This window comes from Pholis gunnellus (genome assembly GCF_910591455.1).
Source record: "Pholis gunnellus genome assembly, chromosome: 9".
NCBI classification, from domain to species: Eukaryota; Metazoa; Chordata; class Actinopteri; order Perciformes; family Pholidae; genus Pholis; species Pholis gunnellus.
Window position 1 is genome coordinate 19,143,196 of NC_136535.1, and position 17,824 is coordinate 19,161,019.

General features: G+C 40.7%; 1 protein-coding gene across 1 annotated transcript; it reads right to left on the minus strand.

Moving 5' to 3' along the window:
• Positions 1–1,735: 1,735 nt before the first annotated feature.
• LOC306700837 (sodium channel regulatory subunit beta-4-like) lies at positions 1,736–17,824 on the minus strand. The gene is made up of 5 exons (XM_079165962.1): positions 17,306–17,824; positions 8,849–9,012; positions 8,404–8,623; positions 8,086–8,215; positions 1,736–7,171 (listed from the first exon to the last, which is right to left on the minus strand). The coding sequence occupies exons 1-5, from the start codon at positions 17,397–17,399 to the stop codon at positions 7,081–7,083; spliced, it is 699 nt and encodes a 232-aa protein (XP_079022088.1). The 5' UTR covers positions 17,400–17,824; the 3' UTR covers positions 1,736–7,080.

The window sequence follows — 17,824 nt, forward strand, 5'->3', positions numbered from 1 at the left end:
GGATTTATATTGCGCTTTTTAAAAAAAAATACATTAAATGGTCGTATCAATAGGCTAGTTCGAGGTGAGCCAGTCCGGCGCAGATCGATAAATGGTGATCGCCGCTCAATGCATGCCGGTTACATTTGTGTCCGACTTGATCCCGACTTGCTCTGACGTCATGTACACGTGGGCAACGATACATCCAACTGTTTTTAGAGGCAGGCGCCGCTGACCCAGGGCATGATGGGAAACGCGTAGATGTAACCGTTTCTTTGACTTCCTGTTTATTTTTTTGAAGGCAGCTGAAAACTGTCCGACTTGAACACAGGTTTTTTTCAACGCCCCCTGCTGCTGCATGCTTTCCTCCACTTTCCAGGCGAGACGCAGCTCATCACGAACGAGCCTATTTCTTACTATAGACTGTATTTAACTTCCTGTTTATATCTAGCAGTAGTACGGCGGCCTCGTAGGACATACTACATATAACCAAGATCAAAACTGGTCAAATCCAGCAGATGGCGACACAACAGGAAAGATGCATTATAGACCAAACTTTTCATATGCAATATTGCATATTTAGATTGTCTTAACTATCACAGAAGTAGTGGGCCTTTAACATTATGCAGAATATGACACCAAGTCCGCATTTAAAAATCGGTAATCGAGGTTGATATGGATGTGATGTGAATTAAAATAAAAAATTGTGTTCTTGAGGTACATTATAACAATCTTTTCAACTTTCATATATTGAGAGGTCTTTTTGATAGTGGGACTTCATCCTTCAGCATCTGGACTCCTCAGGAACCTACGTCAGGATCCTGTTTGTAGACTTCAGCGCTGCGTTCAATACCATCACCCCGTCTCTGCTGCAGGACAAGCTCTCCCAGCTGCACATGCCCGACTCCACCTGCAAGTGGATCACTGACTTCCTGTCTGACAGGAAGCAGCACGTGAAGCTGGGAAAGCATGTCTCAGTCTCTCGGACCATCAGTACTGGTTCCCCCCAAGGCTGCGTTCTTTCCCCTCTGCTCTTCTCCCTGTAGACCACCAGCTGCACCTCCAGTCACCAGTCCGCCAAACTCCTGAAGTTCACAGATTACACCATCCTCATTGGACTCACCTCTGGTGGGGAAGTCTGTCATCTCGCATACAGACGAATACTTGTAGCCCCAAGTAGGCCTATGACCCATTGTGTGAAATCTTGAAACATGTGATTATTTATTCCATCTGTCATGCATTACATGACACAATATGAAAACTGAATTGAGAGGTGCAATTAAATAAAATGCAGGTTTTATCTGGCTTAAATCAGTTAATTGGAAAAGGGATAAACATTAGCTATTAATAAAGCAGTTCTTATGTTGTTGCTATAAAAAAAAACAGATTTTCCAACATGCTAATGCACACATTGTAAATTGGTTCTTCTGTTGCATTAAAGAGAGATATCGGAGACTGCTGGATTCCGCAAAAGGCCAGATGTGGCCATAAAGGTGTGGGTAGTAAGAATTGTACTGATCTGGCAGGTTACGTGAGTGACTAGTCTGGTAGAACAAGCCTGGCCACCACAAACCTGGATGATATTTGCACTGTTGTACCACAATGAGTATTTCAGGAATCAAAGAAGCCCATTGAATTAATATACGTAACCCAAATCTAGACTTGAGCGTTTGCTTCCTTTATCAGCTATTGAACTGGATGAGCATTCTCTAAGGTCGGATAAAGACACAATGAGACTCAACAGTGTTGTGGGAATTTCAAACATTTTATTTCCAGTATGCATTTTTTTTTTTTAACAAGTCAAAGGGTTGAGGTGCATAGTCATGAAGGGAGCATGAGCAACATGGTCACAAACACAGACAAACAGCTGAATAATCAGAGGAACGTTGATCCAGTAAACCTGGGGTTGCAGACGTCTAGTGTGTGTGTAAAACGGACTGTGCCGATGTGAGCAAAATATAGTATTTTGCTGCAAGGTATCGACTTACTATAAAATACTATAATTTGTTATTTTGATTAAGACTAAATAACATTAACAGCCGCTCGAACATTGTTGAAAATTGTTTAAATTTCAGTACTGCAGTGGGAAGGTCAGTGTTAGCCTGTGCTTCTAATTCAAATCTCCAGCTAGCTAGCTAGCTAGCCTTGGTCTATGAGATAATATCTTTTAAAAGCTATAGGAGGCAGTTTGCTAGGCATGATATATACTATTGACACACAATAGGTCACAATATGCATCACAGTTTGGCATCGCTAACAATAATTTGAAGTTCACTATCTTTCTTCAAATGATTGTGACAATTCGAATTATTCAAATTCTGACAAGGAACACAATTGTGTTAGTGCCAGAATTATAACATTTCATTTTATTTATCATCTTTTCTGCTGAACTACACTGACATTAGATCAGTGTTGAGATCTTTTGATTTGTGTGGAATGTGGGAAACGGAGAGCAGACGTCAGACTCTTGGCTTGGCAGTGTGAGTTTCAGCTGCTAGAAATACAGAAGTAGTACAGAGCGATATCCTCTACAGTTTAGTACTGAAATACCATTAATAGAGCGGTAGATGGTAATACAACATAATTACTGTAGTGTAAGTGTACTAAATAAGTTGTGTGTCATTGTAGTAAGTAGTGTAGTAACAACAGCAGACGTGAGACTCTTGGATTGGCAGTTTGAGTTTCAGCCGCTCTGGCAGTAAGAGCAATACTAACTCTGAGTAATCGTAGTGGTCAGTCAGAACTCTTTGTTATTTTAATGAGTAATTTGACAGTAACACTAACACTGAGAGCAATTTGATAAAGGATTCATGTTTGTACAAATTGTTGCATGTATCCTTTTCCTAAAATATTTAGTGTAAACTTCACATCACTCCTTTTTTTTAAAATGTAGATACAATGTCAAATGGGCACCGGGGTTAACATTATGTCTATTTGTAAACAATTAATAGCATTATCTAAAGCAATTCGCAACAATTTAAACACTATTGATATTATGTTTATGTTGTTTTAAGTATGGAAATTGTAGCAATGATTTTATAAATTCATTATGCAGTCATTTCGATCTGTATCAAAATCTGCATTTTGAAATTGAATGTCTCATCAGCTTCCACTAGAGGGAAGACCATCTGATGTGTTGGGCATCTACCACTGGGTGGCAGTCCTACTGTATTTACTGTGCTGTACTGCACCACTGCAGAGAAGCATCCCACACTGTACAGGGCAGACTCAGTACTGCAGCAATCACTACAAACAGTTGGCAAACCTCAAGACTCGGGTAAGTTTCAGGACAGATAAAGACAAGGCAGGTCAGAGTGTACAAAGGGGCTTCTGTGAGAAAACAAAGATCATAAAAAAAACAAAGTTAAAACAGCCAATATTTCACAGGGTTCCACAACTAGATCTAGACTGCATTAGATGAGATAGCATTGGTTTATCTTTCACACATATGCCAGTCTGGTTTGCTGGGCATATGGAGGTTTTCTACTTTGTCACTTCAGAGAAATAAAGCCACGATAGTCACAGATGAAAAAAAGAATCTCCCAAATATATATATATATATATATATATATATATATATATATATAATAATAATAATGGGCTTCACTCCAGAAAACATAAAAAAGGGGGACCACACAATGGGAGCTGTATCCACAAAAATAAATGTTATGCGTCACAATCCTGACATGAAACCAACCGTTATGCTTTATAAGGGTTAAAAGTATGAATTAAGAAAAGTGCACAAACCGACAGGGTCAAATCCACAATATTGCTTTTCCTTACAGGAAGACTTTGGATGTATCCTCTTTACAGAAGGATCTGCACAAGACTCGACAGACGATGAAGCAAGTGAGTGTGTGCGTGTGTGTGTGTGTGTGAAGTGCTTTCTTATATCCATAACATTCACAGTTTTACAACACAAGGATGCTGGATCCCTTCTAACACTGCACAGTCACAGTTACAATGTAAGGAGCCATTACAGTTTTCCAAAGTAGATTAACCTGTCTAATATACAGTATGAATCCAATGCCGATGCATTAGTTCAACTGAAATACAGTAAATACAGTACATGAGTACAGTGTAGATACATACGTCGGTACAATGAACAGTGCCTTGGACAGACAGAGTTGCCATCACAGCCAGTCCAGACACGTCTATAAAGTGCCTTATAACAGGTTATTGCATAATCGGATGTCTGTCGTATTGCTTCTATTGAAAGCAAAAAGGGGGAACGCACTCCAGTTGTAGAGGGCAGCAGGTTGACAGAGGTGGAAAAATATGAAATAAAATCTTGCCACAGAGCTCTGTTCCAATGAGAAAACATGTTTTCGGACAATGCTTAAACCATTTTGACACAATGCCGTTGTCAGGTAAACACAACCTGAAAATGTTGGATTTTGTCAACTCTCCCAATGTGTTACAAAAGAGCAATGACTTTTGAGTCACGTCCATTATTTCCTGTTTTGTGCAGCCACTCTGAACGGTGGAAAAGTGCTGTATTGTTTGTATGCAAGGCCATCGTACTACACCCTGGTATCACAGTGGCTCCTAGTATGTGAGGGTGTGTGTAGGCGTGTGCGTGCGTATGTTTGTATGTGGCTTTCAGCCTTCATAACCATTCAAGCAACGTGTGAGGGTGTGGCAGGTCACGTCTGCCAGCTTCACAGACGTGACCTCTCCGACCTCTCTCAACCGAGAGTCACATCGGGAGCGGGTTCTAGTTTCCAGTCGGCATCTTAGCTCTAAGTACGTTCACGATAATCACGAGATGCAGAAGTGATGTAATGGAGACTTTGTTGGCCTAAATCTTCCGGTTACAAGCTGTTTAGTTTGAGCAAGTTCTAAATTCATATTCATCTCTTCTTTCATTTTGCTTATTTACTCCCAGCTCCCTCCACACTCTTGATCACTTGTTGATCTGTACTTACCAATACACTGTTTAGGGCTAAGACACCAGTACTATTTAGAAACCCAACTCAAACTTCTTATTATCTTCAATGCACAAAATTCATACAGTCACAGCAAGTAGTTGTTGGCTAAACTGAACTTTGAGCAAAAACACTGAAAATATTGGCTGGTTGTTGAGTCACATGAAATAAGACAGTTGGCAAAGAAAAATGAACCACTGGCCTATAAGAATATTCACACATTCATTTGATAATAACATTAATATATTCAATACTATGTTTAGAATGACTTAAAATATACTATTTTTGGACAATATTAAACATCTATTCCCTGACAATCTTTACATTCTTTTTCACTGATCTGTCCCAATGCTGTGCCTCCTGCGTTACTGAGGCCGTATCAATAGATTTATGTGGTAAAGTGTTTCCTTATGGTTCTCAGAGCAAGTTTGTATTGGCAGGTAGCCAGTTAGAATCTGCATACGGGCGCAGAAATCTGGTAGTGAATTGGTACCCGGAGAATTGCATTACGTTTGCTCTCCCCACTTACAGTATATCCTGCTGATATGCCACTGGGCAAAGTGCCAATTTCTTAAAAGGTCTAGCACAGTTGTTCGATTGTGTGATTCACGCGCTCACTTTTGAATGAGTGTAAAATGCCTTTCACCCTGTTCTTTCCCACAAATACTTGCAGGCCATCGCTCTAAAAGAAGACCCACCTTTCCATCACTCTGACCTGGTTTAAAGGGTAAGAAAAGTTGGAGCAGTGTGGGGAGGTGTTTATCAAGCATTGACAGAGCTTCAGTTGATTGAAGGCGATGTGAAGGGTTAAATGGGACCATACAGAGACACACAGAAATGTTACTGTACTGTGGTCCTAGACAACATATACTTATATGAAGTTATATAAAATGCACACATGCTAAAAATGCATTGGTTATTAGTCAGAAGCAGCATGATTCATTTCATTCATTTCTTTAGGGAGCTAGGTCATCTAGGGATTGTCTTGGATGAGGGTTGGGGTTTTTTTGGGGGTTTTTTTATAATACGTTTTCTATTTTTTATTTTCCCACCAGCAGAGGGAGCAGAAGCAGAACAGGCACCTGTGTTTCATCTAAAGCAAAACAAAATAAACCTGTGCATAACTGGATCCTTCAGTCACCTAAGAAAGCCCAGTTGTCTGTCAGCCTGAGCTATGAAGTAGCTGATCAAAATCTACTGTTGGCCTTAATGAACCAAACACCTCAACAGTGTGTCAGACCTGGACCCTGCTGTAAACATGCAAGTTAAAATTCTGGCTGGAAATGGCAGTATTTAAGGTCAGATCAGGAATAAAAGGTAAGGGGCAAACAATGCCTCGAAAACACTCTCGCAAACCAGCGTATGATTTGTTTATCTCAACAACAGTAAAACATGTTCAGTCAGTAGCCTACTACAATATTGGTACCTGGTCCTTAAATGTTAAATTGCCATTTTACAAGCAGTGTTAAAAATATGTATATTTCAGCAAGTTTTAACCAGCAAATTCTATTTATTTTGTGAGTGAAAAATGGCTTACGTTGATGAACAAAACTCTGGTTGAAGAATCCTCTGGTTTTGGGTATTCTGTGCTGTTTCCGTTGACAGCATGGCAGTACATAGATTATGACAATTCATCATGGCATCGAGGTGTGTTTGTTCCCACTGGTTAGGTCTGTTTGGGTCCAAGTTTGACTTTGAGTTGTAGATGGAAGATTCAAACTAAGCTTGCCAACTGAGACTGGTTAACTCTATTTTGGAGTGGCAGTTGATTTTTGAAATTTGGTCAAAAAAAAAAAAAAAAAAAAGAACAGCTGAGGATCTGCTCGGTGCAAAGTTATTCCTCTAAGATGATGTAAAGAGGGTATGAGAACAGCAAGTATATTTGGGAACAGAGACAGTTTACTTGAGGCTATACTGTTAGGTTTTAGGAGAGCAGAAGTCGATAACAGAGGCTGCACACTGTGTAACAAATGGGCTGCCATGTAGCTGAGAGAGTGATCCAGGCCTATGTACATTCCACACTTTCCGAATCTCAAGCATGATTTAAAATAGAAATGTACATGTTGTATTAGCCGCTAGTAAGATAAAACAGTCCACTGGTGACAGCGCTTTCTCTGAGCTTGTACATTTGTCTAACATATATACAAACATACGGACGTACTTTGCATTTTACTCATGCCTTTGGTGTCCCTTTGTTGTCTGCTTTGGCTCCTGTATGTCCATTTTCTGTGTTGTCATTCCCTGAGCTCACCAGGCACTCTTTGCTGCAGGGGACAGTGAAACCAAAAGGTTAAGATGAACACCCACAGAGGGAGGAAACACAAGTGATAAAGGCGACATATACTGCAGGGATTTTTTACATTGCCTTACCCTCACAGACCCTAATAATTATCTTGTGTTCGACACAAATTGGAAATAGGTAATTAGGATTTTACTGAAAAACATATCAAGGAAGTTAACTGAAAGCTAAGGAGAACTTAAAATCCAAGAACTTAATGTCTCTCGCCACTTGTGCAACATTTTGTGTACATGCATGTATCATATTTTATAGATGTCTGCTTTGCAACTCAATACTGACATAACAATTGCGATAGATGTGAAAAGATGAAGTAGAGAAGCCGCTTTCTTTCTTTTTCAGACCAGATAGGCCGGCCTCTCTGGTGTTTATCAGCTGCAGTCACACTGAGTAGCCACATATTATGTCGATGATATGTCTGCATGATATGTGTGAGTTACACATTTATTGCTAAGTGGTAGAAAATGTCCCGTTAACATGGACAACAACGGTCTAGTCACATATTAACCTAGTCAAGATGACAGTTTTGATTAGAAATTAAACTGCATTTCTAATTTCCTTAATCCAAATACATCTCTAGTAAATACATAATTTAATCTTAAGTGACATTACTGAAGGTCATGTTATAATTAATTAATTGTTTTGTTTGTACACATCCTAAAAAAATGTGAACGGGGCTTTTTCGGTCATTATCTGGGTCATTATTTTATTTTATTAAATTTGTTTTTTTAATGAAAAAGGTAATAGAGCAATTGACTAAAACATCCATATAGCAAGTACAGTCAGTCATATGCTTGATAAGAAGCATATTACTGTCAACTGTCAACTATATTCTGTATTTTCATCCTGTGTTATTATTATAATAGTCAGTGACCTACTCACTTCTTCTCATCATCCTTCAGCAGAAAGTGAACAACCAAGGTCTTTATCACCATGACCAAGATACTCAAGCCAACGACTCCACCCACCACTGAGACAATGATGGTTGTCAAAGTCGTGTCAACCTCCGTCACTGGAAAGAGGGAGAGAGGGAAAGACATTGTGAGGGACAAAGAGTGAGATGAGACACCAGCAGGGAGACACTGTGCATTTGTATCTGTCTTAAGGTACAAGCACTTGTAAGCAGGTGTAATCTAAAGCTAGGTTGTTTTTTTTTGTGTGCCAAGTGCGTGCAGCTGCATGCATTCATGTGTCACATACTTTGGTCCACCACTATAAGAGTGTAGACAGCACTGTGGTTGCGGTACTTCTCTTTTGGGTTCCTGGCGAAACAGATGTACTCTCCCGCATCTTCGAAGGTGATGTTCCACAGCAGGATGGAGATGTTGTTGCTCTTTGAGGAGCCGACAAACTCCACACGCTCATGGTACACATTGACCTTGGGCTCCACGCCCTCAATGGGAATCACCGCTTCACATAACTACACACACACATACACAGAGATGGGTAGTCAGATCAAATTCCATAAGCACATAGATCTACATTAGCATGTGTTAATGTGAAGAGCCCAAGGCATGCAACACAGAAAAGGTCAATAAAGGCCGTTTTTGTGTTTTGTTTGTACAGTATGTCCAAGTTGCTCTTGCTTGCACATGAGTGTGTGTGTGTGTGTGTGTGTGTGTGTGTGTGTGTGTGTGTACGGTACCTTTAGCATGGTTCCATTGTCATTATAGTGCCAGTTGAAGTAGAGGTTTTTGATGCCAATGCAGGAGGCGTAGGTGCAGGGCAGCAGGACGGTGGAGCCATTAAGTGCTTCAAGGTAAGTCACTTTACCTGTCGAGACCTCCAGTCCACCAACACTCCATACACCTGAACCAAGGGAGAAAGGAAAAGATTAAGAAAAAAACAAAAAACGTAAAAGATAGTACAAAAAGAAAATATAGTATGGCACATATACAGTATGGACCAAAAACAACGCATTCTGGTTCGAAGTTGGGTCAATTATAGTTCAGGTTACTTTGCTTTCAAACCCTGTTTTAGAGCATAAATGACAGTAATGTTTGTATGCTGGCTCACTTGGCTGGGCTTTTACTGCAAAAGATGAGTGCAACTGATGAGTAATGGCATTACAATGTTAAGTAGCTTCTATTACAGTAAGTACAGCTAATGAGATGACATTCTTTTCATCCAGCCTGAACAGTGCTCACTATTCTTTGTTAGTGTCTTTGAATTTCTCGAGTCTAGACTCAAACTCAATTCATGACTGATGATGTCGCCATAATCAATCCTGCAGCCTTCCAAAATAAAGTAAAATGTGCAAATTGACAGCTGACGGTCGTTGCTTTTAAGATCTTCACTTGAGTCAGCTCTGATGCTGATGGCACCAGTTAAGCTTCTCAATCTTAGTATTATCAATAGTATAAGTCATAAAGTCAAACTATAGTGACCTAGTCTGCTGTCCTGTTTCCAGTAAAGCCTCTCATTCCAAGTCAAACAACAACTGGTTCTATTAGACCAGTTGACTTCTCCCGGCCTGCCCCTGGCTTTCTAGAAAGCACCATAGTAATTATCACACAGTACCAGCGATTGTAGGGAAAAACATGTTGCTGAGGACAGAATGTCACCGGAATTTAGAAGGATTTTTAGACTATGAACCCCGGATCTGAATGAGTGAATAATTGTCCTCTGATGGTTAATGTGATCAGAGTTTAAAATACGTTGCGCATTTGTGAATTATTTTGAAAATATACTTTATATATATTGCTGTGCTATTTATTTGTTCTCCCTTATTCATTTCTATCGGTGCATTCACTGCTACCGTTTGTGTGTAAGACTTGTGTGGGTAACTGACAGCGTGACAGAAATGCTCCCAAGTCAAAACTAAATATTACAAAATATTATTGGTGTCATGTGACATGAGTGCAAAGCAGAAAACACACGGCAACTCTTTCATTTCCAAAAGACACGGCTCATCTCGTTTGGATATTTGGGTCTTGCTGGGCCGGGTATGTTGTGTTTTTTTTTTTTTTTTCCAGTGACAGCTGGTGTAATTCTCAGATTGTGCTCTCACACACTCGGGGGGCCTATTTATAAACGCTCTTCTACACACTGACCTGCTCCGGCTCACATTGCATTTGGACATGGTGCAAACAGTGTTAAAGTACATGTATGCTTATGTGTTTGTGAGAAACTTGCCATCTACATAAGAATTTCGCACCGCAGGTTTTTGCAGCTCTGTGAGGACATCAGTGATAACAAAACCTCATTAGAGCAGAATCCCTCAAGTCATTTTTGGATGAAATCCCTGTTTACTTTAGCACATTGGGTGTTAAATGCTCTGGACACACTGTAATCATTTGGGGTGCTCACTTTTGAAGTTGAGATAAATAGCCATTTTTTGGCACTGCCATTCTGCGATAGGCAATTTACTGCGATTAAGTTGCCCAACACCAAGTGCAACTGTGGATGTTAAAAATGTATATAGAATGAAAACAAACACTTCCAGTATCATAACACAAGGACCAGAGAAGAGAGCAAAAATCAAACACTGACGAGAGACTAGAGACAATTTTGCAATCCCACCAGTTGCGACACCAAATCTGGCCAGGGGCGTAAAGTGGGCGACCAATGGCCCCTTCCCCTCTTGCTACCCCCCCCCCCCCCCCCCCCCCCCCCCCCCTACTTCAAACACCCTTGCTCAGACCACACCCATCTTCAAACTTGGCCTTCATTTTGATCTCGACTATACACCTATTCCTGCTACGGTATGTGTCTCCAGGACCACATTTTGCCATGATAACTCACACACAGACTATATATGCTGTCACAGCATATACTGTAATGCAGTGTAATGCAGTGTGTAGCAGGCCTGGATGATATAGTAAGCAAGTGGATGTCTCATTAGTGTTTTCCCCCTCTTTCTTTCTCCTTTGTCTTTTCTCTGTCCCGTATTAGGCCCAGTGGTGCTGAACCGAATGCGACGAGGCTGTAAAAGCAAATATGTGAATGCAGCCAACCCCGACTTCGTCACCAAATAAATTGCTAATTCGGTACATGAGGATTTGGTAATCAACGGGGAAATGATCATAAGTGGTGAACAGACCCCAGATTTCAGCAATTGACTGTGCTGTGCATGAATTTAACTCAACTTCTCAATAACTGTCTGGTCGGTAAAGTATCATGTAGTTCAGGAGAAAAAGAAACTGGATACATTTGTGCACACGAGTACAGACTCAGAAAGACCATTTTTTGGTGCCTGTCAGGTTCATGTGGCATTACAGTTTTAAATCGTGGAATGTTGCATTAAAAATACATAATTATGCACTAAAGGTATTTCAGTGTCTATGGTTTGGTTGTACTCTCACCTCTTTCCTCTTGTCTTCTAACATCCGATATTTTTACCTCTCCTCATAGTCTTGACTCATCTCCTTTACTTTCAGTAGCAACTCAGGCCACTTGGGTTCTCCTTGTTCTTTTTCCATTTCTGGTTTTGCTCTCTTTTAATGGGCTCTTACGATTCTTTTTTTTCGCAGCACTGGGCACTTTTGCTGTCGCTCTCTTTTTTTCCCCTCGATATTTCCGTCTTACTTGCTCTCAGAACGTTTTCCTCGGGGATGCTATAACTAAATAAATAGAGGAGAGATGTGAGGAGCCGGTCTGTGTATGTTTGTGTGTGGTTTTTTGTGTGCCATCGATGCCAGCTGAAAGGTTTCAAAATGTTTTATGTTGCTGGCTGCTTGTCTGAATCACCGTTAAGTGGATTCATTAATAATATTGTATCTTCTATCAATAAGTACTGGCACAGCGCCATGGAGCAAGGTTTAGAAACAAGTGCTCCAGAGAGAATAATGGTGCGAAGGAAAACAGGGGAGAAAACAAGGGAGAAAACAAGTGAGAAAACAAGGGAGAATCTCCCTCCTAAATGGCTCACGCATTGTGAAAGCACGATGATCTTTTACATATCTGAGAGGAGTGTCCCCCCCTCGTGCCTAGAAATAGATTTCACACCTCCCTCCTTCTACACCTCTGCTCTCGACTATCCTCTTTCCCTCCGCCCCCTTCCCCTCAAATGTTTTCAGCTTGTCCTGACAAACCATCCATAGATGCACACACTGTAATAATGCAACACCAGTTACGTTGTGCCTGTGTGTGGTACATGTGTGGTCTGTTCCTACGGTATCAACACATGCACTTGAGTGTACATGAGTAATGGAATGTATGATATTTTTAGCTCCACTATCAAATATCTCTTGTCCCAGTTGGGATACATCAATATCTGAATCACATATGGGAGGAGAAGCAACTGACTGCAAGCGTGTGTGTCCTTGGCTGACTGTGAAGGTGAGTTTTTTTTTTTCTTCTTTTTTTTTAAGTAGGCCACCGATTGAAGGGTTAATGCGTTTCCAAGTGAACCCATAGAGAACCGACCGAGGCCACTATTACCTCTCAGAGAAAAAGGAGGGAGGGACAAGTGATGGGAAGGGTGAGAGTGAAGGAAGCGAGTGAACAGGAAAGGGGGTTGAGAGATGAATGGCGGAGCGGGGGTAATGGAGGGGGTGCAGTGGGTAGGAAGTGATGGAAGGGGTCACGGGGGATGGAGAGGCAGTGAGACGTCCTCTTCAAGGTGAGCAAAGTGACAGCAGGGCAGAGAACTACAACAGCAGCTAAGTAACTAAATCAACAGCGGCCAAGGCTGGGTCACGTTTACACTGCACATACAGACACACACTTGTGTAGTATGATAGCCACGCAAACAAGCAACAACATGCGGTACAATTATCACATTTACACGCCAACTACCGATACCGACTGCTGTGCTATAACCGGAGCTGCACTGACTCTGTTTGCCTCATTGCTCTTTCTGCCGTTTGTTGTTTATTCTCTTCAACAAAATGTGTTGCATAATCCCATATGTTAACGTATGGCACCTTAGAGTGAGGAGGATGAAAGGGGTATAATGTCGGTGGGTTGGAGCGATAGTTGTTTTGTGTGTTCGCACATATTTGAACGTCTTGGATTCTTTGTTTTTAGAGGAGTATGTTTGGTCCGTTAGGTAATCCGGGCTCCGAGTCTTGTCTGTTATAGTGAGGGCTTGTAATATCAGTGGCCTCTCTTTGTGAATGATGAACAGTGGCGGCTCCCGGGATGGGGAGGGGGGACATTGTTACGATGATGGCTAAGGTCAATGGGTGATTTAACCTAGGTCAGCTAGAGGCTACATATTGTACAGACACCAGATGTACAGTATTTGCATCTCAAATAGTTTTGTCCCCAAAAGAAGAAGAATGAAATAGACTAACCTTCTATTTCTATTGTGAAGTTTGAAAAAGAGCTTTGCTAAAGCAACACATTGCCTGTTGATTCCAGCTTGTTCTAGGCTGCTTTATTGTTGTGAAACACTTGACACTGAAACAGGAAGCTGTTCCTGTTTAAATCTAATCTACCAGTTCCTTCTACAAATGACTGATGATCTCTTCTATTGTTATTCAACCATTGCTCTGATGATCTTCAGTCTGGTTGAATCGTTGTCCAATGTTTTTTTGCAAACCCTTCATACAAAATATATATATATAATAATATTTGTAAAGAATACATCTTTAGATGTAAAGGCAACTACTTTATAGAGCAGAATAAAGAGCAGTGTCACTGGGGATGAATAGTTGCAACGAATAAAACGATTTACAATTCAACTATTTGGGATGTTAAATAAGTGCAATCCCATAAGTGACTATTTAAAAGACATTACTCACTTGTATTGACATTGTGCTTGTCTCTCTTTCAAAGCAGCAAAGTGATCAATTGCCCCCTCATCGAACTAAGTCATCACGATGGAACAGAATGCAGCGTTAGCGGTACACAGCGTTAGCTACTTAGCATCCTGCTAGCCTCTCTTTCCGCTCAAACCAGCTCCGCGGAAATCGCTGGTTATACGATTTCCCCAGCTTTGTAGATACCTGCTTGATGTTTGAATCTGGTCTGGGTTGTCCTAATTCTTTAGTTGCCAATTTATCCTGGCTATTGCGACAACTTAACGGTATGTCTATTAATGACTGTATGGAGTTGCTCCCCTGAATTGTAGGTTGTAACGTTAGCCATGTTGATCTTGAAAGGTACCGCAGCGGCGGCGCTGGCGCTGCGTCATGTGGCGTCGATATAATCGGAAAAATTAGATTACAACCGTAAAGCAAGATTTTAGTGGAAACAACTATCTAAGTGTTGTTTAAACGCCCTGAGCAATAAAATACAACCATACAACACATTTTCTTTTTACCTTCCATGTTATTTTTAAATTACGACCGAAAGCTCATGAACACACCGAAGTCAGAAGAACCCAACTCGGTAAAAGGGAACCATCCGTGGAGCAGACCTGACATCAAGTTACTGTCATGTCTCACATATCTCTGACCATGATATCAAACGAGTTGAGTAGTTTAAAGGCCAGGACTTTTAGAAATATTTGAATATATACATTATTTTCCCTTTATTCCACATCTGGCTTTGATTGGGGTTTTGTTTCAGTTGTATTTTCCCTGGCTTCATTTCTGCTTCCAATGGTTCTGTTGAGAGAGATTGCTGCAAAAGGAATGTAATTCCAAAGGAAAGGAATTAAAGATGTGAAACGGTTGGTTTTATACAAGCATGACATTTCAACAGCTGTGTAATGGGCATATAAGGATGCATAACCATATGCTGTATAATATAGAAAATTGCAGAATATAGATAGTGATTTTAAGTACTGTCATGTTGGAGAATGGAGATGGACAACACTGCCACAAATAAGATGGCAATTGCAGCAGGGGTACATTTGATTCATCATGATATCACTACATGGTGGACATAATAATCAAAAGGTCAAACTGAAGAACTGCAAAGAATGGAAAGACGGCACTAAAACAAATCAGAACCTGTGAATTGTTATTGGATTGACACTCAAAGATGGCTTCCACAAAATGAGTTTGGTTCAAGGTCTTAGGAAGGTCAACAACAGAAAATGAGGGAATGATGGTGATCGATTGATGACAGGGAAGGGACCACAGTGGGACCTGGTTTGTTTTTAGATCAAACATTTCAGATATAGAGCTCTATATAGGAGTGTGTTCCTGTAAAGCACTTTCAGCACACCAGAGATTGTTAAATGTGTTGCTTTTGTTTACCTTCCTTCCCTTATGTGGTCTGCAAGATGTAAATGTCATGCTGCTATACAGGGTTGTACACCGTTTAGCTCTCTGGTAACAGTTCTACTGGTTCCTTTTTTTCCCTTTTGAAATAAGATTGTCTTATCTTGCCTCAACTGCATCGGATTTACCAGACCTCGTAGCAATTAAGAACAGAATAAAAGAAGGTGACCTACTAATTACAACAGCAAATATCCCAAGGGTGAAGCAACACAACTAAATATACAGACTAGCAGCCAACGCCACACTATAATAAACCATACAACCAAAGACAACAAAGTGCTCAAAACACATGTTTTGTTGCCTGCGTGATGAAGCGGGATTACTGAGTTCTTTTGACAACTTTGCCAAATAAAATCTCTCTCTCTCTCTCTAAAAATTCTAAAATGTGGAATTGTTTCAGTGTTCTCAGTTGGAGTCCAAATGGGTCACATGTAGTTTGAGTGTGATTTTATATATAATTGTGAACCCACTTTAATAACTATTGGGATCAAATCTAACTATAATAGTTAGCCAGATGGTGCTAAGAAAACTACGTACACATACAAGTTATTCAAATTAAGAATACTGTACAGATATCTGCAATGAGATTATAGACAACTCTATTGAATGACGTGATTTGTGGAAGTCTGATGGGAACAGAGGTTCTGATTTACATTCGGGTTTATAATTACAAGTATATCAGCACATAGTTGCTTATAATATGAGGTCAACATCTTAAATTGTGCTCCTCAGCTAATCCCACATCATAATCAACTTTGTATTTATCTCATTGTTTACAACATGCTCTCCAAACAAAAACTAAATAAAGCTGCATTCTCTCTAATACATTTTAGTGAGTGACATTTTCAAGACAAGTGCTACTGATATTTTAGCACAATGGTGCTGGCAAGAGAAGATGGTCTTAATGATGGTGCAATGACAAGATGGTGTTGGATTTAGCTCTTTTCAACACTTTTGTATGACCCGATGACCATAACCTGTATATTTTTCCAGAATTATTTAGTTGTTAGCTTTTCTAATATTTTATTTGTTCGTCACAAACGTTCTTCCTTTTCATCATCTCATCTAGTGACCTTGTACAAGCATTTAGTGTGTGATAAACTGATGCTAGATTGGTTTTACTGGGACCAATGTGACAAATGCTCAAGTAGGATGTACCTTACCTAAGGGTAGCACTTAAATGAAGTACTTAACATAAACCCCTTGGTCTTGTTTTTGTGTCTTAACGCTCAACTGTGTTAAGTTTCAAAACAGAGGAGTACATTTGGCGATGTGGAGGCAGAGTGTATGAGCAGAAGCACAAATCACCACTGCACCGCACCACTACGTCACAACCAGCAATACTACAACCCCCCCATAACACACACACAAGTTATAACTGTAGCTTTAACAAATACACTGTACTCTTAGAGGCATATGTTTTTCTACATTTTTATTTCTTTTCTTTTCCATTTTATCAATTTCCCTCCTGAAAAATATCACCATATTAAATACGGGCATGATGAGGCATCTAGTGAGTCACTCATTCAGCTCAGCAACCGCAAGTCCAATTCAGAACGGGCAAGAGTTGGATGTTAAATATTGACCTTGATGCCCTCAGAACAGCAACAAGTAAAGATCACCTGTGCCATCACCATACATTTTAGCCTTAAGATGTGGACAGCGAATGATGAGACAGGGGAGCCAAAGCAGACGTGATAGACAAGCAGATGTTTGTGTGGAGTAATAAAAAAAAAAAAAGAGTATAGATTTACTGTGAAAGCTGTGAACCACCCACCTAGAGCCGCATACACAAATACTTAAGCAAGAGAAAGGAAGGTGAAGAGGGCATAAAAACAAGTTGAAATGGAAAGACAACATGAGGCATGTGGTATGAAAATGCTATACAGAGGAAAGAAGTACAATGTTGTTGTGTAATGTTGAGATATAGTGGAAGAGGGAGGAATGACAGGGCAGCTGAAGGTACAGAGAGAAGTATAACTCACCGAGCAGCAGTGCAACTGCCAGACCAGTGTGAAGTAGATCCCCTGATCTCAGCCGACCAGAGACACTTGAACCGGTGCTGTCCACTGACGCCATGACACCACTTGTCTGTCCGTCTGTCTGTTTGTTTGTCTGTCTACGTGTGTGTACAAAACGTGTGCCTTTGTCAAGTCTGTCCCCCGTCTGCCAGTCTGGTCGGCCTGAACTGTGTCCAATCTATGCAAATGTGTTTGTGTGTGTTTGTCTCATGTGTCTCTGGAGCAAGGCGGGACACTGAGCTGTGCAGCTGAAGTCCTGCTCTCAGTCCCTCCCTCTTCTCTCCTCCTCTGCACTCTGTCCCAGGAATGAACAGAGGGAGGAAGCGCAAAGAGAGAAGGATAAATTCCTTCAGGGAGTTCTCTACCGAGCAGTTGTTCTCCTGTGCTGCACTCCAAGCAGGCCAGAGAAGCAGAGGCAAAGGCAAACTGAAGACTGCAGCAGCAGTTGAATGAAGAGTGCAGGCTCTCCGTTTCTCTCCCTCC

Bases quoted from the DNA above. Each gene is read 5' to 3' on its own strand.
- LOC306700837 (XM_079165962.1), bottom strand. From the start codon at position 17,399: ATGGCGTCAGTGGACAGCACCGGTTCAAGTGTCTCTGGTCGGCTGAGA. The intron at 8,624-8,848 runs GTACCGTACACA...GTGTGTGTGTAG, and splicing joins ACAATGGAACCATGCTAAAG to TTATGTGAAGCGGTGATTCC. The intron at 7,172-8,085 runs GTGAGTAGGTCA...TGTCCCCTGCAG, and splicing joins CTGAAGGATGATGAGAAGAA to CAAAGAGTGCCTGGTGAGCT.